Source organism: Microchirus variegatus, assembly GCF_963457635.1.
Source record: "Microchirus variegatus genome assembly, chromosome: 9".
NCBI lineage: Eukaryota > Metazoa > Chordata > Actinopteri > Pleuronectiformes > Soleidae > Microchirus > Microchirus variegatus.
In genome coordinates this window covers 13045019-13067172 of record NC_139810.1, presented here as the reverse complement: position 1 = coordinate 13067172, position 22154 = coordinate 13045019, and the positions used below count along the sequence as shown (strand labels likewise).

At 41.5% G+C, this 22154-nt stretch overlaps 1 protein-coding gene across 1 annotated transcript in view; it reads right to left on the bottom strand.

The window, feature by feature from the left end:
- LOC310931942 (membrane-associated guanylate kinase, WW and PDZ domain-containing protein 1-like) overlaps positions 1–22154 on the bottom strand; it is a gene marked incomplete at both ends in the record, with an annotated part of 125899 nt that overhangs the window by 33405 nt on the left and 70340 nt on the right. Inside the window, 11 exons of the mRNA XM_083895188.1 lie at positions 4894–5505; positions 5729–5914; positions 6686–6808; positions 8371–8489; positions 8644–8701; positions 12118–12165; positions 14025–14107; positions 14386–14433; positions 15740–16007; positions 18059–18247; positions 21964–22083. Of these exons, the coding sequence (XP_083751314.1) occupies positions 4894–5505; positions 5729–5914; positions 6686–6808; positions 8371–8489; positions 8644–8701; positions 12118–12165; positions 14025–14107; positions 14386–14433; positions 15740–16007; positions 18059–18247; positions 21964–22083 (1854 nt within the window). The remainder of the gene's footprint in view (positions 1–4893; positions 5506–5728; positions 5915–6685; positions 6809–8370; positions 8490–8643; positions 8702–12117; positions 12166–14024; positions 14108–14385; positions 14434–15739; positions 16008–18058; positions 18248–21963; positions 22084–22154) is intronic.

The window sequence follows — 22154 nt, the reverse complement described above, 5'->3', positions numbered from 1 at the left end:
GAATATAATTTTGTACGAATGGAACATCTGTGCATCTGCTGCAGGAAGTTGTATACAAAACTGGAATATCACGATCACTGCGGCAAATAAATCCCTCTGATGCTGTTGTTTGACCTTGTGTTTTGTTTCCTCCAACAATAAGTGGCTGTGCTGACTTTCCACCAGCGCTGAATGATGAGTCACAGATGATGGGTTAAGACTACGTCTTCCTCCCCAGGAGAAGTCCACCTTGTTCCTTTTCCTCCTCTCTTCCACCGATCCTGATCTAAATCAATCCTCTCATATGTGCTCTGTCCTTGTGCTGAACCGACAAAGCTGTTGAGCGAATCCCACTCTCACTCTTTTAATCCTCTACTTCCCCTCACATTTGTCATCCTCTACACTCTCCTCTTATCTGCCTTGCCTCGTTCCACATTGCTCCTATAACTGTTGTTGTGAATGACCATGTGCTAGCTGCTAGAAATCGCATAAAGCCAGGTACAAAGCTCTGGCAAATTATTATGTTTTATTAATACCAATTTTGCATAAATTATGTATTTATTTTACTTTTTCCAGTAATATGTTGGAAAAAAGCCCATCACATTAACCCAACAGAGCCCAAAGAGACATTTTCAATTCACTCGTTTTACCTGACCGACAGTCCATCCATCTATATCACTCATCCTTTGGGGGTGTGGGCCTGAGGTGAGGGGAATCCAAATAAATCCAAATCCCCACAAACAGAGAAAATATGCAAACTGCGCACAAAATGGTTTGTTGGCCAACAATCTAAATCTCAAACAGTAACTATATTTACATGGACACAGGTAATGTGAATAAAAGACTGATTGTAATAAAAAATATGTCATGTAACCATGTCAATCCAAAAACTCTTAAATACATTTTATTCAGAACGAGAGGGCTGGTATATGCCGATTTAGATTGGTGTTCATATAAAAATAACTGATCATGACTTGCTGGTTTGGTGCTATCATGTGATCCACGTAAATGTGAAATATTTCTATTTTGTTACTGCTGTATTTCCATTCCCAGGAAAAATTAAGAACAAACACGAAAGTCAGACGTGGAAGAGGCAGAAAATGAGGTGGCTTCTTCCTTCTTCGACTTCTGGAGAATAAAACAATACTGTGTATGCCAAAGTATGTCACAGAACACCTAAGTTTTGCGTCCATATAAAATAAGAAATTGTAACTTCCAATTCGGAATTAAAACCTTTCCGGAGTGAAAAATCTTCTGCAAATGTAAACATAGCTAATGTGAACAGCCAAATCTAATGTAACAGACAAACTCCTTAGATGTGCAGCATGAAGCCTTTTTTAGATTCTATATTCACTTTGAATCAGCATCTAGGGCTGATTCAAAGTGTACACTCTCTGTACCAAACTCTCAGCTCTCAACTGTCACCAAAAGCTGCTGCTGAAAACTTGTTCAAACTTTCAGTTTTGCTTCACTTATTCGTTGGTCTTTGATCTGACATTTTGGTCCCAAAACTGATCAGCTATTCTGGCTGTGCACCACAGCTGGGCATAGAGTGAGAGAGAGAGAGAGAGGGAGAGAGAGAGAGAGAGAGAGAGAGAGAGAGAGACAGAAATGGAACACATCATATTCCTTCTGCGCAAGTGAGAAAATGCATAAATGCAGAATTGCATCATAGGCATAAGAATCAGGTAGAGTAATCTCAGCTTCAACAACCAGTCTGACAACTGAATGTGTTCCACACCAACCGATGAACTGAGCTGACAACAGTGGGGGGAAAAGAACACTGTCGTTATACATGATGGATTATTACCTGTTGAAAGGAAGCACAGTGTCAGGGGACTGCATCGTGTCCCTTGAGAGCACTTTTTTTCACGGCTTAACAGTTGTATAGCAACACGACAGCCTCAGAGTTTACTATTTGATTTGTCATGATTCTTGCGTGGCTCCTAAACATTGCATGTATGTTGCATGCATCTGAGCTTTTCCTTTGATAGATTAAAATGTTTGGTAGAGCAGCATAAATGAACTTTATTTCAGCCTTTATATTCAGTCACTCATATAGGACAAAAATGTTCTCACTCCTGCACAGGCCCATAATGATGCTGACATTTAGCACAATACAGCAGTGTCATTCCAGCAGCAGTGCACAAGGTCAACTCATTAGAGAATATAATTGATGTCCAACCTCTCACTAAAAGAGCTTTGGGTCAGCCAGTGAGGGCAGCAACTTAACAACAATAAAGACTCAACACTAATAAGAGATGTAGAATATCCTGCAGTGTCTGTCTAAAAACTCTGCTTTGGGGGTAAACAATTCATTCTGTGTGGATATTTCCACTAGAAACAACATTTACCTCTGCGTCAATGCAGGCCAACAGTGTCAGGACATGAATGACATGCTGTAGACAACCTCCACCATTATATGACAAAAATAATACTGGGCAGCTATAACAGCACAAATACAACATATTCAGAATAAATCCAAGGGTACTAGATGCTAAATAGGGTGGCCATACATCCAGATTTTAAATACCCTGCCCAACATCCGGCACAGCATCCAGCCGGATGCTCAGTTGTCCTCCTTTTTGGAGTTGCACTGGAACGCAGCATAACTTCCTATGCCCAAAGATCTATGGTCTAATAAATAACTGGCTGTAGTTAATGTGACAGAAAAGCCAAAAGGTAAAACATGTGTTCATTCTGAATGCCAAAAGATCACGGCTTTATGAGCAAAAGTAGTAAGGAGTACTTTTGTGGGTTTTGCACTATTTGTCACTGTCAACGTTGATGTAAGTACTCAAGGAAAAGACGCCATTGAAAGACATGTTTTCACAAATAACAATAAAAACAACCAACGCATCCCCAGTACCTCGACCATAATGTTGTATTTTTTCTTGGTCATGGACTTTAAATTCTATGTCAACAAAAAATCCTGAATGCTGCCAGGAAGGAACAGAAATATTTCAGATTCAACTATGCATTTACTTGACACGATGGCTGAAAAATATTCAAGAGAAGCATATGGTTCTGGTCCTATTTTCTACCAGAAATGTTCTGCTTTCTGACAGTTTGTTGTGTTGCCAATTTATGGCTATGAGTGCAATATGTTAAGACTGTGCACTGTGTATTGTTCTCGGCTCTCCATTGTCAGTATGTTTTGCTGTGAATAAATATTTCTTGTTCTGTTACATTGTGAGATATCATGAATTAAATAGTCTTGCAATCAACAGTGTTTCTCAGAATCACTGTCATCAAACCATGGTCATCCTGGACAAAATTGTATTATTGTAGTAGTCCATTGTAATGCTAGACATGGACTGTTTTCCAGTTTCAAGCACAACAATATCTCAAGTTGTAATGTAGAGTAACATGGTGGAGCATCTACACTAGTAGAACCTTTTATAAAGATTCCACCTGAAACCCTTAGTGTTTCCAAGAACCCGTTTAAAATCCTTTATTCAGAAAAGGGGTTTTAAAGGGTTCTCTGGATCGAAATGGTTCTTACTGCAACCATTAGTCTTACCAAGAACCCTTGAAAAACAAATGGTTCCAGGTAGAACCTCAGCCCTTGTAGAACACTTTTGGAACCCATCAGTCTTTTACCAAATTTTCAAGACCAAATGTCTTGAAATGAATGTTTGCAACCAGCTCAGAGAGTTAGCATATCTAGCATTGGGGAAATAAACACGATAGGCTAACACAGTTCATATTCCATCACAGAAGCTAGTCAATTAAACTACATTTAATGTGTTTAGCTCAAAAATACACCGAACAAGACAAGGTTTTCTCTCCCTTTGAGTGTTTTTGTTGAACAAAGTGCATTCACTAAGGGAAACACAGCACACATCACATTCCACATCACTTTAGCAACTCTTGCTACATAGTCAGCCATGACAGACACTGTTCTGCTAACCTCCGATCACCACCTCTAGCAACAAACGCCATGATCCTGACATGGGTATGCCAACATCAGCTAGTTTACCCCCTTATGCAAAATTATGACATTTAAAAAGAAAATTGTGTGTGTGTATTTGTATTTGTTATGTGTTCAGGACCTTTTCTGGCATAAACACTGACTTTGTCAGGACCATTAATCCTCATGGAGACCGAAAACCTGGTCCTAATGAGGCAGAACCTAATTTCTGAGGTGGTAAGGTTTAGGGCTAAAGGCCTGCACATACTGCAAGAACCCCCAAACGAGGGCTGCGTGAAAATAATGATGTCATTCTTTTCTCGCAGCCCTGGGAGAGAGAACACATTTCTCTGTCCTTGCAGAGTATGCACAGGCCTTTAGTCTGTTCAAGTCAACGCAGAGTCCTAGAATAGATGCACAGACCTGTGTGTCAAGTTAAAACACCCTAACTCACATATTCTCTCTTTATGCGTATGTGTGCATCAACAGACACATCATTATAGCATTATTCTTAGTGGTAGTAGTGGATTAAAGTCTCAATGTGGTCCATGCCAAAAATGTGTGCAACACTGTGATCAAAATCAACACAAATGCATCAAACATCAAACATGAAGACTGACAGAGATCCATCTGTATTCGTACTGTATACGAGTCCCTGACCTAATGTGCTCCTCCTCCCCTCATCGCTCTTCCATCCATCTCGCCTCTTTATACTCATCCTCCCACTCCTTCCCACACTCATCCTCCGGCATGCTAACTCAGCTTATCATCTCTTTACCTCTCCTCATTTCATCCCATCCAACTTTGAGCATTTTCACCCTGCCACCCACACTCCATCAGTTTTCTCTCCTGTTCTCGCATTATGTCACTCGTTCTGTGCCAGCTATTACAGCCACTGTCACTGCATTCTTTTGTGTTATTCACTCCCACCCTATCATGCCGAAACATGACTTTTTGAAGGTATTTATCCACCTTTGCTGGCTTGAAAATGTAAAACATACCTCTTTGAACGAGCATGGTGACCTCGCTGCCTCTTGGACATTTGCTCAGCAGGTCCACCACCTGGTTGTGGCTCATATTTTGGACATTCCTCTTGTTCACCTCCATCAGAATGTCCCCCTCTTTCAGGCCACGGCACCGCGGATAGTCCACTATCTGCTTGACCCTCTGCCCTCCGCCCGTCAGGCTGTCAGCAATGGTGAAGCCGAATCCTTTGTCTCCCTTCTCCATGTGGATGGTGATCAGTTCGGGCTGGGTGGCTATGGATGATGCCAGGGTGACCACGTCGCTAGAGTAACCGTGCGAACTGTTCGACGCAGCATCAGCGGACGGGCTGTGTGGCCGTGGCTCCCTCATACCGCTATCAGGTCCTGTCAGGTTCGCGGCTGAATCAAATGTCTCCTGACCGTTGACGATGATGGGCTCCTTGTCCACGATTGCCACTGAGGTCACCAGGCTGGTGTTAGGGTCATCAGGGTCAAAGGGTAGAGGATATCCACGGCATAAAGCCAGGTCCACCATGGAGCCAATAGGGATGGATTGGAAGATCTTCACCACCTGAGCATGGGTGTATCCCAGCACTATAGTGTCATTCACACTGACTATCACATCACCTGAAACAAAAAACAAAACACTCTTATTGATTCTGTTGTTTGCACAACAATCAGCAGCCATGTAAAGTTGTAACGTGATCCTGTTGTTGTTATTTGGCATCAGCCTGCTGCTGTGCACTGATGAAATTTCAGACAAAATGGATGGATGCACTGTAACAACAGTGTAGTGTATGTTGTTGAATATGTAACAGTGCCCCCTGCGGATGGTGGTTGGGTACTGCACCTGTCTCCATCTTGCCATCGATAGCCGCAGGCCCATCCAGCACCAAACTTTTGATCTGTAGAAACTCGTCTGGCTCGTCGCCTCCGACCACAGTGAAGCCGAAGCCGCGGCGACTCTTCTTCAGCTTTGTGTTGATGAAGGTTCCTTTCAGTTCCGCTGGGTTTCTTGTGAAGAAAGGCTTCCCTCCTGCAAAGCATCAAAGACAAAATAAAACTGTCATCCTTGTTTCCATTTTCATGGACTCTTGGATCAGGATAGGGAGGCAGAGATTCAACACTTCAAATATTAAAGGTCACAGTATTTTGAGCATGCTAGAGCGCTCGGACAGATTGACATGTGTGGTCTGCACGCATTTGTCACTTCTCCACTGCATCTATTAAAGGAATATTTCACATTTCTTTCTGTCTAGAACATGCCTGACAATAAGTCTGTGAACTGCTCCACTCTACGGCAGCAAATTCCATTGAGAAAATTATAATTTTTCGTTTGCTGGGTCACAGGAGCTGCTCGTCTACTGATGCATCATTAGACAAGTGTGTGTCACATAAGTAAGTCGGAACAAAGGATTCCAATGTATACCATACATGTATTTGAGTGGATTTACAACTCCTCTGTGCCCTGATATAAAATTGTTGATTTTCTCCATGGACTTTGGTGCATGGAGCGTGTAAAAACACTTTACAACCACACTTTAAAAAAAATCTATATATAAAATCAGAACTTTTTTTCACAGTAGGGCAACTTTGGATGTTGGCAAACAGAAAAACCGAGGGAGAGAAGCATATTTAAAAAAAAAATTAATAAATAAAAAATACCATTGCTATTCTAGAAATACAAAGCCACATGCAAATCGGTGAAGTATCCCTTTAACATAAACATGAGCCATGTGAACTATGTGATGTATCTTAGTGATGCTGTATATATATGTATAGAGTGTTCACAAGCATAAACATTTACGTTTGACTCCTGCAGGGCCGGGAGGTAGAATAGGTGGGGCCTGTGGGTCTCTGTAGGTCTCCAGGTGGTTGGGAGCATAGTTTGCCAGAGGAGCTGCTGCTGACGAGTGCTCCTCTATCCACTCTGCACAGACATAAACACACCTCCTGACACTACGTACACACTTTAATCCACACACACATGCAACACACAGGTGTATTGTCATGCCACATACATGCACACACATGGACATAACAGCAACACAAGTACAAACATAGCTTTAAGCACAGACTGTACATATTCCCCATCTGATTCAGTTTAATGCCTCTGTTGTGATCAGCTTCTACTCCTGTTTTTTTTACTTTTATATGACTACATACTATAGATAGTGCAATATGAGGAAAGTTTTTTGATTTTTGCAGGTCTTCCATTATTATTATTATTATTATTATTAATATTAGGCTTCAGTTTGATGGATTATCAAGTTTTAGAATTACTGTTGTCACAATTTGGAAGCTCTAAAAGATGTGTGGTACATCATTTGCCTGTTTTCTGTTAATTATAAGTCTCAACATTTTTGTTGACTATGCTAAATTAGCAATTCAGTATTCCTATATGCAATATCTGTCAATGTTTCCTGCATTTCTGGACTTGAACCTGTTTCCTGTTTTACTTTGTTGGTTAATTTTGCCTCTCTGTCTTCGTCTGTTTACCCTCCTTGTGACCGTCTGCCCTGCACTGCTCTGATGTGTTTCACCTACTTCCAATTTACCTCAACTTTACACTGCGAATCTTAAGCTCCCAGTTTGAACTTTGGTTCACATCTTTTGCCTCCTCGTGTTTCTGGATGCATCTGTTTCTGGATTGTGTTATTTTGCTACTTAGTTTCACAGTAAGCCTGCATTTGTGTCCTCATTTCTGCTTATCCATACAGTATCCGTGAATTGACAACTATTACTGGTTTACTGGATACTGAAGAAAATGTTATAACTGTTAAATAAGTTGTGAAAGTTATAATAACCGGGTCCACAATGGCTTTAGTGGAGAAGTTTGAGTGTGGCTGAATCTAAAGATGAATGCATCTTATATCATTATATATTGTGTGTTGAGATTCAAATGAGTTGAGATGAGTGTAAATGTTTCTTTCTTTCTTTTTTACATAAATTACATCAGTCTAACATTAAGAATTTTAAAGTAACTTACTGTAATGGCCTCCTTCAGCTGTGTGTTAGACGATGAAATAAAGTCAGCTGCAGCAAAATTGCCTGACACATCTACATATCGTAACTTCCAGACTAGTATGCACCTGTTGTTTTCACCATATACATATTTTCCTTATACATAAATCACAATTTGCACATTCCGATAAACTCGGACTCAGTAAAACTCACATCCTTATATGTTCACCTAAACAAAATGATACAAAGCATTTATGATTTTAAACCACATAAATGATCATTGAAACACCAAAGACAACACCAGGGCTTGGGCCAGCGTCATTTTTTAATCAAACTTTAGTTTGCATGAGAATGGAAAATTTGACTTTAGGAGTATAGACGAAAAAGTTGTAACAGGAAAGAAAAAAGAAAAGAAAAAAGCAACAGTCTGGCCCAATCCTGGGGGAGCACTTGACAAACTAGAAAGACGTGACGATCACAGACATGAAAAAAGAAAGAAATGGTGCCGTGTCAGGGCAGGAAACGAACCTCGAATATACCGCTCACCTTCTGGAGGCTGCGGCTGCGGCGGCTGCTGCTGCTCCAGGATTTTGCGACGCCGCGCCTCCATCACTGGGTTCTCGTACTGCGTCTTCCTGTTTATATGACTGAGACATAGGAGAGGGAGAAACAATGCAGTCACTCCTTGTAGTGAAACAGGTACTGTACATGTAGCTTAAAGGTGACATGGAAGATTTGCAAACTTGGGAGGAACCCTGTTCTTCTTTGTATTTACATGAATCAATGAGGCGATGAACTTACTCTACATAATAAACGCCGTACACTGGGTCATCTATTCTCTCCCATCCTGGAGGCAGCTCTGAAATACAGAAGACACACAGAGTAAAACACTGACATGCAACACTTTGTACCTCAGTCAATAGCAGAGTAGAGGAGGTAAATATACGGTAGTTAAACTACACTTACAGAACATACATTATATCTCTTATAATAGCAATACAGTTTCCACATTAAAGTCTTAGTCTATGATGTTTACGGTTTTCCCATCCATCCAGCCACGCAGTATTGCTTAATTTTGAGGGTTTCACCTTGGGCCAGCATTTAGTCACGCGACATCTTTTTTTTGGAAGTGTTTCACTCTTATTTCATGTAATCAAGTCACATTTTTTTATCAACATCACAACAAATAGTAATGCTAACAGCTATGCTAATAGACAGAGGGTTATAACAGCGGAATCACCTCACCCACACAGTGACGCACACTAACACTCTGACATGTGTTCTTGCAAGCAGACATGACACCTGAGTGTATCAAATACAGGGCACGTGAAGCCAGATCAGATTTCACGTGGTCAAAGGAGATGCATCCAGGTCGCATGTCAGTAACATGCATGAACAGCCATACTTAATGCTCTCCATTTGTGGTGAACAAATGAGAAAGAAACAACCATTCACAGCAATAGTCAATACTCTATTTCTAACCACAATCTACATGTCTTTGGACTGTGGGACTGTGCAACTTGGGAAGAAGCTGCAGTAACACACAGGGGAGAACATTCAATGTTGTACAGCAGGATAACTTAAGTGTTTTTGAACTAAAAGTTGAAATACTAAACAATCGCATCAGTGAATGGACAACATTTCAAGCCACACTTGTCTCATCGCCCCGACTGGGTTCAGGCTTGCGTTCACAGGGGATGCATCCAGGACGCATTTCAATGCCAGGTGTGAACAGTTGTACTTAGAGCTATTCACTTAGAACTGAATCACTGACGACTGGATGTTAATACCAGGTGTGAACAGAACCTGTGAGAACAATCAGCTTCTAATGGGTTGACAATAGTCTACATCAGGGGTGTCAAACTCATTTTCACTGAGGGCCACATCAGCATAATGGTTACCCTCAAAGGGCCAGATGCAACTGTCATACAGAATAAATGTAACTTAAGCCCAATTTATACTCCATTTATGCTCAACGTAGGTTACGCAGAGCCCTATGCGTCAACGGAGAGCCTGTCGGAGAGCCTCTGCGTCGTCTCCAGCTGCACAAAATATGTTTTAAATGTCCGTCACAAGGGACAACGGAGACGGCAAGAGCTGCGACAGAACAGGCCGAGCTCACGCTGCTCTGTGCCGGCCTCTGTGCTCACCAAGGGTCCACAGAAGCAGAGCTGATCACCGCCGACAACGTATCATATCTACATAATTTATAATAATTTCATAATTTCCACTCTAAATGGCTCTAAATTTCTCGCCTCAAATTATCTTAAAACTGCGTTCCGGGACACAGAAAAGTGAGAAACGGCCACTGTTTCAATGTTATTACGCTGCAACAACAACAACAACAGTCTTTCTCTCTCGGATGCCATTGCTCACTGTAGCCAAAAGCACAACAACCTTGCGCAGCGACCCCTACTGATCGGGCGGGAAATTGCAGTGTGTATCCATCACCAAGACGGAGAACTATGAAGGCTCGAGGGGTCTCCGTGGTTACGCAGTCGGATAACGCATTATGCAGTCTGAGAAGTATAATGTGGCCTTAAATGTAACCAAATATAATGTTAAATAAAGGTAACTACTCCGTAACATATTGCTAAATAACTTTCTGTATTTATTACTTATTCAAGTTACAAATATGATGCATTATAGATGTAACCCGGTCCGCGATTGTGTTTCTTGACAAACTAACAGTTTTAAAAGTCTGTAACTGGTCGGTGCAGACCTGCTCACACACCTTCAGCATGCACTGCTTCAAAAACACACCCTCAGAAAAAGACTTTGAAGCACGGGTGAATTCTTCAGCCACAATAAAGCGAGCTTTCACTGCCACATCGTTTTTGGTTGTGGCTTTTGTGAACACATTCTGCTGCGATCACAGTCTCAATCTCGTTTTCACTCGTCGCATGATGCATATACAATGATACACTGCGATCTAGTAGCAGGATGCCGTCACTTTGTGGGTAACGCAATCGCCATGCATTGTGGGAACTGTAGTTTATGGTCAACGCACGCCTTAAAGCAGCATAGACCTATTTTAACCCAGATTTTTAAGACAAATTAATCACTCGCGGGCCACATAAAATGACACGTGGTCTACATAATGTTATTCTTTTGATAAATACAGAGACACGCATATGTACATACACCTAACCACTGGGAAAATACAACCAGACAGAGCCTCTCAAATTGACACCTTTCCATTAAGACTTTGCCATCTCAGTTTTCCACTTCACTGTATTTGATTTTAGACAAAGACATTACCTCCTTGTGTTACTGTAGGCACCTCCCATGTCCAGTAAACATTATCATACAAGACTGGGTTTCACAATCGATGACCGCAGCAGAGTGTCTGCATCCGAGCAGCCAACAACAGTCAAGACACAAGTCGAGACATTCAAGTGCTTGCTCAAAAGCCAGACTGCTGATTCCACTGATTTGTTCTACCTGTATATGGGACAAGAACTGGCAGGAAAGAAAAAAGGGAAGCTTTTCCTCAGCAAAACCTATTCCAGGTGTGTTTTTGTGAATTATTTTGAGACTGAAATCTCCTGCTAGTCACGTTAGAGCCCAATGAAGACATAGAATATTGTGATTGACACATCAAAAGGAAATAAATCTCCTCCAAACCTTTTTGGTATGGATCATAGAATTATAGAAACAGCTATGCTTCACTATGAACTGCGGCACTACTAAACCACACATGGTGTATTCCACGGTCAAACATGCGGGTGATTAAGGCTGTTGGAAATACTAGAGGGAGAGATTTGGAAAGCAGAGCGAGACATGTAATATAATCAGCTGCCAAAAACTATTAGTGTCCCATTTGACATAACAAAGATATAATTTGAGATGATCAGTTCCACTTGGTTTTGGTTACCACTTCTTAACACAAACCATTTTACGACATGACTTCTGCAGGGAACCAAATCCAATAATACAATATTTGATTTGTCTTTAAAATTGACCCAAGAGTTCCTGGAGAGGACATTTTGTTTTACATCGGCTGTCAGTATTCACTAATACTTTCCCCAGAAATGCAAAAGAAGTTCTCCCAGATATCAATAAAGTATTTCTGATTCTGGTTTCTGCAGTTGCTCTACAGAGCCAATTATGGATAAATATTTCTTCCATTTTCACTTCCTCTGACTAAATCCAACACATTTCTCCTGCAGACAGAATCAAAACTAATCAGAATTTTTTTTTTTAAGAGATTATCTGCAAGTCTTGAATCTAAAAAAAAAAGCAACGCAGAATAATCATTAAAAGAAATCTTACCTAAATCACTCTCCAGGTCTTCTGTATGTATCCCTTCTTCTCCAAGGTGGAAGCAAGATGAAACAAAGGCAAAAGAAATGAAGAAAAGAAAAGGGATGGATAAATGGAAGAGAGATGGTTTGAGTGATGGAGGAATCAAGATCAAATAAAGGATGAAGTGACAGTGGAGGGGGGGAAGGCAAATAGAAAACCCCTTAGTCACAGAACTGATATTAAAATGAAACAACATCTTAACAAACCGTTTTAACTTCTGTTCAAAGTCAGTGTGCCACTTTTACATTTCACCACTTGATGGTGCAATTTAGCAATTTTTTTGTTCTGGAATTATAATGTGTCAAATGTCATTTGGGAGTTGTGCCTCATATTTGTGAAACAAGTTGTAAAAAAAATACATTCTACATTAACCTCTTCCTCCCTGTCACACGCAGCTACAAAAACGTCATGAAACCATGTCTCACTTCAATAAACACTGACATGCTGTATACCCACAGAAAGGTCAGAAACTCAGAATCCTTCATTTTTGCTGAGTTCCATCTGCATTTACTCTGACACAGTGGCATCTACAGTGAAATGTGCACCTCTGGTGGAATCTCACAAGTGTTATCGTCATTTTGATAGCAAGATAATCCACATAGAGCTCGTAACTGCAGAGATTTACTCTATTTAGTTTGGGCATGACGTTTTCCAGCAGGGACTCCAAAAAGAGGGTCAGGGAAGAAGAGGTTGAATCCCAAATGTAAGACACACATCACATCTGATAAAAACAGATACACTAAATACACTACATCCATGTAGTTTTCAGAGAAAATGATCTGCATCCACACTAAAATGTCTACACATGTACACTATATACATGTATATACCATTCAGTTTCACGGCACGTGCTGATGTAAGCAAGAAGGTGCATTTCAGTTCTGGAAAGTGCTTCTAACTTAAGCCCAATTTATACTCCTGCGTAAAGTGCTCTGCGTAGGTCACGCAGAGACTCTGCGTAGGTCACGCAGAGACTCTGCGTCGACGCAGAGCCTGTCGGAGAGCCTCTGCGTCGTCTCCGACTGCACAAAATATTTTTTAAGTGTCCGTCACTCTGTCAAGGGACAACGGAGATGGCAAAAGCTGCGATTGGTCCTCAGGACAGGCCCAGCAGAGCTGCTCTGTGCCGGCTCACAGTGCGCACCCGAACGTCCACAGAGGCAGAGCTCATCCCCGCCGACAACGTCGCTGCCAAACTATAAATACATCATATCTTAATACACACAGCACATGTTTAGACTCTAAATTACCAATTTCTCGCCTCAAATGATCTTAAAACTGCGTTCCGTGACACAGAAAAGTGAGAAACGGCCACTGTTTCAACAACAACAGTCTTTCTCTCTCTTTCTCTCTCGACGCCATTGCTCACTGTAGCCAGAAGCACAACAACCTTGCGCAGCGACCCCTACTGATCGGGCAGGAAATTGCAGCGCGTATCCGTCACCACGACGCAGAAGTATGAAGGCTCGAGTCGTCTCCGTGGTGACGCAGTCGGATGATGCATACGCAGTCAGAGAAGTATAATGTGGCCTTAACAACCAGTCAGGAAGTGAATGCAGGTTGTAAGTTTTTGCCCTGGAGTTTCAAACTATTGGGGGCCAACACTTTTCAGATACTGCGAGTCTACAATGCCTGGTTAATGTAGGAGGCCAGTGTAAAGGGAACCGGCTCGTCTCCCCTCGCATGGGATGGACAAGTTGCGTTTTCCAGCCGATACCATAGGGGAAAAGGACCAAAAGTCTTTTTCAATGAAAACACTGTCGTATGGATGTGGCCTCAATCCACCACAACAAATAACCCTCGTCTGAGTTCAATCGCCACCTCCTGACGTGTGAATGTACACAATAGTGAGTCAACTATGTGTAGTGGCTTACCATCGTCGTCGCACTCTTCCAGAGGCCTGGGTGCTTTGTCTCGACACCGCGGGTCCATCCATGATGTGGTCTTTGTGTTGTGGCTGAGAGGAAACAAAAACGAGACAACGGAATAATTCAACAGAGGCTGACGCGCAAAAGCAACACACAACAATTAGTACAAAAGTGAAGTGCATCAGCAAGTTTACAGAGGACAGAGGGGCACGTGCTGCAAAGGAGGAATGAGAAAAGCAGAGTGACACAGGCAGGATATCAACACACAAACATAAAAAATAAAAAAAAACACAAGCAAGCAGACTTTCTTTCTCTCATTGTTAAACAAGAATGCAGTGTAATTCAGTGATAGCAGAAATGAACATACAAGCTCTGAAAATACACAGCCATGTCCTGGTGGTGTGTCTTTGCCGTGCTGCAGAGAGGACAGAGAGGTGGAGGTAGTCAGGTGATCAGGATGTGATCTCCTTTAGAGATCGGGACATGCAGGGATTAACAGGAAAGCAGTGGCAGCCAGGGGGTTGGGCAGGTTGGCTTGGGGAGGCCTAAAAACCAAATCGGGGGTAGGGTGGGGGGGAGGGAGACAAGCCACTGGACGAACAAAAGGGATTATAGTGCAGGTAAAATACACAAAACACCAGCTGTGGTATGAGCAATGGAAGGTAGGGCTGGGCAATAAGTAATATCTAACATATTTTTAGTCCTGAATGTATGTCTTTAAACATAAATCTGTCTACCCTAGCTGTTAATGATCTTTATTACATACTTCAAATACATTTGTTACTACGGCTGAACTTGTCATTGCTGTCAAACTGAAATCGCATTTTGAAACAATGCAATATGCATTTCATTATTCCATTTGTATGACTGTTTTATCTTTTCTTGCAAAGGGTAAAACGCATATCTTTCATATCGTTGAGTGTAATATTGAATAGTTTGTGTTTTGAAGGTGACGTGATACTGCCTCATCACATTTCAAATCTGTTATAAATATTGAACTGAAACCTGATTCAAGCAAATATATCCCATGATGAAATTGGAATTACAAGATCGTTCACACACACAAAAAAATAAAGTTGCTCAGATCTTGCTGTTACCTTTAATCTTATGTGATATCTGATGTATTTCTTTGGCTTTTTAACGTTTGAAAGTGAAATGTGTATTATACGAGGACATAAAACGACCATGAAGTTTTCAATAGCTGTATATATTTTAATATGTATCCCCTTTAATAAATTTTAGAGTTGTAAACTGAGTTTTCCAATATGTCAATGAGAGGCATTATTAATCATTTTCAAATTTAAATTTAAAATGTCAATTTATTTGACTAATTTGAAAATGACATCACAAAATGACAACATTAGTGCTGAATGATTTAGAACTTGAAGTAAAGCTTCAGTCAAATATTCACTCAGTGGAAGCACTGACAGGGCAAGAAACAAAAAGTTAAAAGGTATATACAACATTAAACAATCAAGAATGGGAAATACATTTACAGCCTTTGTGATTTTGCCAATTGCATTGTTTTAAATTCTGATTCCAGCTTTAGACGTCCAAATTCAAAGTAGAAATCTTATCATGATTTTGACATAATATTGATATATTGCCCAGCCCTAAGCTACAGTGAGAAATGCTGACACAGGCAGTACTAAGATTATATGTATGTGTGTGTGAGTACAGGAGATTAAAACAGTTATGTGTTGCAGGTTGTTGATACATACTCTATGAAGTAAAGTTCTCCATTCTCGGTGTAGGCCATCTCCCAGTTTTCAGGCAGAGGTCCCAGCGGGTCTTCGGGAGAGACCTGCGGCTCTGCGAGCGTCTGCTGCCCACTGTCTGCCGTGGCGATGGCCGCATTGTTCAAACCACAGGATGGAGCATTGTCACGCGCGGGGTACGGCCGGAGGATGCCGCCGCGGCTCTCGTCCTGATCGTTAGGGTTACCTGTACACAGCAGAGGAGAGGGGAAGAGACTACGCACTAAGGATCCTGGGTCACACGACACAAACAGCACGGAACACCAACAACAACAACAACAGGAAAAAATAATGCAAAAATACAGTTTATGCCTCTTGCATGCACGAAAAGAAGAAAATTAACAAACATGCAACTTAAAACACACAAAACTCCCAGCACCTCCCCTTCCCCCATGCTAAATGTGACCCACCGCCCCTTTTCTAGTGTACTGAAAGAGCCCCAGGAATATGCTAAAGTCTTTCCCAAACTCAGTTTGACCCCCAACCGCCCCCTCTCTACCTCTCTACCCATAAACCCCTCTCTCTCTTTTAAAGCCAGCAATTCCCAACCCCCCATTCCCACTCGTTCCCCGTCTCTGGCCCAGTGTCCTCCACCACTTCCGTGGCCCTTTCAGGCTCGATCAAATGCTAATTCAACACTCTGGCAGCATGGCAGGGGGACACAGAGAGGGAATAGATTCCCAGCAGAAAAAAAGGAACACCGTCTATCACACTCACTAAATGGGATAAAGCTGAAAGGAGAGAGGAAAAGAAGTTTGAAGCAAGAGTGTGAAAATCTTATTCTGCATTCCAAGTGGTTAAAAGATTATTCAATCATGCGTTTTTTTGACTAGTGGGGATGTGTTTGATTCAAATGACTGCAATGACTGCAATTCTACTACTCAAATTCATCGCCCTGCTGTAAACAGCAGTTTGCATTGATGTTTGCAGCAAATCTCACTTTGAACAACTCAGAACAGCACTCAAATTGATTTATCTCACCAATCGGATCATCTAAACAAATGATTTAAAGAGAGCCTGAAGTAAAAGATGCAAAATAGTAACCACCTTAAAATTATTGCTGACAGCTATGGAATTATACGTGTTTGTCATTGAAAAAAAAGCAGGTTTTGACCAGTGGGAATGTGGCCCCACGTCAATTGTTTGCAATGTGTCTGCAATGGATGTATGTTTCAACCTCGGCTTCAACCGTTCAACTTTGACTCTGATCAGCATTGGTGGCAACGCAAGACCCGGGTAACGCACTAATTTTCTTCTTCACTTTCAGCTCTGCAAATTCCACATTCCTCATTTCGGGTGCAGCAGCAGATAAATAGCCAAGAATGTTTGCAACAAATATTACTTTCTGTGCCCAATATTTTTTTTTTTCTAAATTTGGATCAAATTAAAGATCAATTCAAAGATGACAGCAAAGCAAAATATACAAAATAGTAACTGGCACTACACTGACACCAAGATCTACAGTGTACATATGTACAAATAAGAACGTCTCTCTCAGGTCAAAGGTCAAAGGAGAGTAACTAAATAAATCTCTTTAGTTGGGAATGTTGAGTCAACGCCTCGACGATGATTCCAAATATTGACAAACATGTATGTACGCAAGGAGGAAGCTGTAGCAGCGTTTCCCCAACTTTTTATACGGGATTAACTATTTAAAAAATGACAGACCATTGCAACCTGTTTCGTGACTTGAATATGAATATGTGTGCACAGTGTAACATGTCTAAGAGCTTATATTATTTTCCACTAGAGATCAACGTTCGATGAATGAATTTTAATTTATTTGACAATAGAAACATATAAATCTTAAGTAAAAGTGGCCCAATAACATTTCCTGTGACCCAGTTTCTGGGAATGACTGAGTTATTGTATGGTATGGAAAGAAGTGGGGTAAAATAAGCTGCAGGTGGGAGAGGATTTGAGAGTTGTGGCGTGGAGAGATAGACGTATCTTGTGAGCACAGCCTGTAATCTACTTGTTCCCCCACTAGGCCCCTCCTCACAGGCAGATGGCAGTGTTCGGAGGCTCATGGAGAGAGGAATCAGCATCACAAAGACATGATGTAACTGCCAGACACCATACAAGAGAGAGGAGGATCATAAACATACACACACTGTCTCTCTCCTTCTGTATCGCACACCTCGGACACACACAAGCATCCACTCGAAGAAAAATAAAAACATTTCACTTCAGACAGCGAATACCACACATGCAGAAACAAAGAAAGTTCCAACGGGAGAGGTGGCGCTACAACAACAACAACAACAACAACAACGCCCTCACCTGTGAAACTGTTGTTCATTTCCGTGGCCTGGTCGTCATCGTCATCGTCAGCAGGCACTACGCGGGCGTTTTGCATGTCATGGTAGGACTTGGTGCGCTTTGGGGTGGACCGTTGGGAGCCTGCATCACCGAGAATCACTGTCCCAATGATGGGCTGCCGCGGTGGCTTGGGGGTCCCATAATAGTTACCTAGGCAACAAGAAGGACATTAGCATGCTTGAGTGAGACACAGAAGGAGGCAGTAGGAGAAATGGAGACATAGAACGAGATAGAGAGAAAGAAGGAAGAAGCCAGGGAGGGAAAAAAACAGACAGGCAGATTTGAAGTACAGTGAGATGTCATTTTTTACACACAGAGGAAAAGACACAGAGCTGCATCACACTAATCATAGATATAAGCTGTTGGTGAGGAGACAAAATGGGTGTAGTTTGTGTATGAGGGCTGGGGAGCTGTATTGTCTAGAGACCCATGCTTCTCAAACTGTGGTATGTGTTCCACCAATGGTACGCGAGCTTCCTCTGCTGGTAAAATCAGAAATACTGTGTATATACCAGGGTATGTGATCAGAGTGGAGCTGAGGGATTTTGGTGTGTGTAGAAGATGAAACAAATAAAAGAAGAGGAGGATGATGAGAGAGCAAATTATCTTATTGGGAATACATCTCAGTGGTTAGCGCTCTTGCCTTTGCAGCAAGAAGACCCGGGTTCGAGCTCCGGTTGGAACTCGGGCTTTTCTGCATGGAGTTTGCATGTTCTACCCGTGTGTGCATGGGTTTTCTTTGGTTTCTCCAGCTTCCTCCCACAGTCCAAAAACATGCAATATGTGGATTAGGTGATTTGGTCACTCTAAATTGACCATAGGTGTGAGAGTGAGAGTGGATGGTTGTTTGTCTCTATATGTGGCCCTGTGATGGACTGTCTCCGCTGACATAGGGCGTTAAGCCCCCCTGCCGAGATTGGCAGCTGACATAGGACATTGGTTCCTGTGGAGGACAAAGTGGTAGAAAATGAATGGATGGATGGAATAAATCTCCGCAGCTGACTTTGCTCGGTCGGTTTACGCTACTGTATTTTAACATTGTTGGTGATAATGGTGTGACTTCAAGAGCTCAATATGTTCTCAGGTGCTACTTTGGTATAACACGTTTGAGAATCATTGGTCGGGGGGGTCTTTTGTCACTGGATTGTCGTTAAATAAAAATAAAATTTTTTGTTTTACAGTAATCATGTACATGTACATTTATTATTATTATTTTTAAATATAAGCGGAATAGATGCCCTGGTGGCCTACCATGCTATACCAATGTCAAACCTGATCAAACCATATACATTACTGAATATAATTACCAGGTGTAACTGTTTTTTTTTTTTTAATTGTGTGGATTCTATAAATAAAGGTAATTAGTCCATTCCCACTGCCAGTGGTTGGTCTGCCCTTTGGTGTTTTTTCTTTAATTTTATTTTTCACTCTCTGCATCACATTATGCATGAACTGTGACAACAATATTCACAGAAAAGGAAAACACAACAAGGACACCATGGAGCTCAGTGACAATTGGTATGCTTCCATACACAGTCCTCCATTCATGTCATTACTGCCCCTGTCCCAGGACACAAGAACTATAGTGACAAATGGATTAATTTAGTTTAACTAAGTTGGATAAACTTAGTCAAGCACTATTCCACGTCTTTCTTCCATTGATTAACTTAAAACTATCCAAATCTTTCAGCTGACAGAGGATTAAATTAATATGAAGTTGGTCAGCTTCAGTTCGAATCGGATCAGTGTGAAGGGTTACAGGCAATAGCTTGACTCTCAATCACATTATCTGGGTGTTAGTTTGACTCGGAGGAATTCAGTACAATTTAGTACAATTGTACTGTTACAGTGGTTACCATTTGGTATATTTTACTTTGGTCCTTCTTTGTTCCCCGATTGTTCAAAGGAACTGGCTGATGAAAAAATAAATATGAGTTCTTTGTATAAATAATGTTCACTGAAAAAGTTAATGGCTATTCAAATGTGTTACGGGTGGAACTGTAATCTGTGTTGTAGCATGCTAGAAATGAAGCAGATGAAGAAGATTGGAGGTAAAGTCGAATAAAAATGTGAGTGAATGCTGATTAAACACATTTCCACTGGTCAAAAACCCATTTAAACCCTACTTTAAAATGTGTTTTTCCTAGCGAGAATAGGGTATCGGTCACCATGGCCATCTCCCCTTCATTTAATGCTTAGCAAAGCAGACTACTTGCAACTGTAGAATCTTAGAATTTTCATACATTTAATAAAGATTTAGTTATGAATCAAGACTTCCCAGCCTCCTCCAGGTTTCTGGACAGCCTCAGATTCCCGTGAACAGGTTTTTGACATTGTCTGCGTGAAACAGAGAATTGTGCCAACCCACAGCAGAACTGGTGCCAAGCGGATTAATGGTGCAACAATCTCCAGCAGCCACGTGCACACTATCATTCACACAAATCAGATATATTACCCTGAATCACACGCGGCCGCCAAAACAAACACATGCACGTGTTTACACTGGAGCTGCACAATAGACAGGAAATTCATCACCAATGCGATATCAACATGAGTATCTCTAGAGATACATATTGTGATTGTGCTGCAAGACATGTAGGTTGTTATTCGTGCTATAGTTGTATTTGGCCAATAACTTAACCCTTAGCTAGATCATTGTTTTTAATTTCATTTTATGGTGGCCATGCACAATTTTCATTACATTTTTCCTTGTTTGCACCCTAAGATTTTGCTTCAAGGTGTAAAACTGGGTGATTTATCTACATGCAAACTTCTGTCAATGCATGGTGGAACAAAATGGTGAAGTATAAAACCCTGCAGTATATATAAAAGTTATTCTTAGGCTCAAAAACCAAAGAAGTTAATATTTTAAAGTGATCATTGACAAGTTATGGATAGTACAGGTCTCATAATTGTGGCCCTCAAATCAATTTAATACGGCCTGTCACTTAATATCACGTTATAATAAATATACAAGGCCTGCGACTCCCTGTGCCTCCTTACAGGGCCGAGGCACAGCTGCCAGCAAGGTGACCGAAACATAATACTCAATATGTTTATTAGTCATATTTTTATGATAATAATTTTGTTATTTTTTGTTAGAATTAACATCCTGGAATGAATTACATTCAAAATGAAATTATACACGGGGACACACGGTTGGTGTCGTGGTTAGCACTCTTGCCTTTGCAGCAAGAAGACCTGAGTTCGAACCCTGGTTGGAACAAGGGGGCATGAAGTTTGCATGTTCTATCCCGTGTGTGCGTGGGTTTTCTCCAGGTTCTCCGGCTTCCTTCCACAGTCCAAAAACATGCAATGTGAGGTGTAGGTAATTTGGTCGCTCTAAATTGACCGTAGGTGTGAGAGTGAATGTTTGAATGGTTGTTTTTCTCTGTGTCTCTGTCTCTCTATGTGGACTGGCGAACTGTCCTGGGTGTACCCTGACTATCGCCCTATGTCAGCTGAGATTGGCACAGCACTCCCACGACCCTCCTCGGGAGGATAAAGTGGTAGATAATGGATGGATGGATGAATTTTAAGCTCATATTGTTTTTTTTACCACTGACCCCCTGGCCACTAATTGCCGCCAGGTCATTTGAGTTCCCTCCTGTACATTACACATGTATTGTAAGACATATTGTCAGACAAATATTCTACAATGCATATTGCATGTTCATCATAGTAGTTGACACAGTTGGCCGTATTTGCCCCCTTCATGCAGTCTAATCGGAATCAAGTGAGTACACAAGTCGAACTGCCGTTCTGCATGTAGGAAAAAATAAATGTTGACTGCTGCTACGCTTATTGTATCTGTGGCGAATTGGAACACCTGGGTCGCACAGAGTGTCGGTTAAAATCATCCTCACCTTCATACGTTCCTACTTCTAGTAGCGTCCCACTCTCCTCAAGTTCTACGAAGTCCTCCACAGCCAGGAAGTTGTAATCAACCCCAGGGACCTCGCCGTCTCGAGGGGGGCGGGTTGTACCTATAAGGACAAGAAGAAAACAAAATCAAATCAGTAAGTAGCTGCTGTAAAGCTCTGGAATTCAAGCCATG